General features: G+C 39.7%; 1 protein-coding gene across 1 annotated transcript in view; it reads left to right on the top strand.

Moving 5' to 3' along the window:
- The window catches only part of EDRF1 (erythroid differentiation regulatory factor 1), a 25131-nt gene that overhangs the window by 21316 nt on the left and 3129 nt on the right, over nucleotides 1-686 (top strand). Inside the window, exons 21-22 of the mRNA XM_010149150.1 lie at nucleotides 1-9; nucleotides 265-380. The exon at nucleotides 1-9 is cut by the window's left edge and continues 136 nt beyond it. Coding sequence (XP_010147452.1) covers nucleotides 1-9; nucleotides 265-380 — 125 coding nt within the window. The remainder of the gene's footprint in view (nucleotides 10-264; nucleotides 381-686) is intronic.

The raw sequence follows: 686 nt of genomic DNA, 5'->3' as shown, positions 1-686 counted from the left end.
AGATGGCGAGTAAGTCTAGCTCTGTGTTACTGCAACAGCTTTGCACACTGCCATTACCTATTTAACTTTTAGAGTACTTTGAGAAGCAGATTACTCCTGCTGTCATATACAAAATAGAATTTTCTTCAAGAGAGAAGATATGTTACTACCTTACTGGTTTTCAGTTGACTAGGATGCTGTGTGCTTTTCTCTTGAAATCTTTGGATGGAAGAAAAAGAGAGATCCATAACAAGCCACTTGTCCTTCATTTTTACTTCTTTAAAGGTCAAAACAGCAGTGCTGGGAAATTAAAGACTTTGTCTGGGGCCCTGGATATAATGGTGAAAACCAAGGGTGTGTTCCAGCTCATCAGGAAGGAGCTTGTGGCAGAAAGTGAACAGGTAAATGCAAGTCAAATGGTCTGATTTACTGCTCTTTCCTGTCTCCTGCATACACACAAAATTGGTTATTTGGCAGTTCAGGTATTGCTTGGTTACTTCTTGGTAGCACTGGTTGCTTTAATGGTGTAGACAGTTGAACCTACTGCAGTTTGCTTCTAGCTTTTAAATGAAAGTGGATTAAAAAACATGACTATAAAGCAAACCTTTCATCTGAGATGGATTGAAAGATGACTGTATGTGGGTGTATGGACCCATGGAATCGTTAAGGTTGGAAAAGACCTTTACGACCATCAAGTCCAATCGGTA

The sequence above is a fragment of the Eurypyga helias genome, unplaced genomic scaffold (genome assembly GCF_000690775.1).
Source record: "Eurypyga helias isolate BGI_N326 unplaced genomic scaffold, ASM69077v1 scaffold28183, whole genome shotgun sequence".
Lineage (NCBI taxonomy): Eukaryota > Metazoa > Chordata > Aves > Eurypygiformes > Eurypygidae > Eurypyga > Eurypyga helias.
This window is presented reverse-complemented; position numbering and strand designations above follow the sequence as displayed.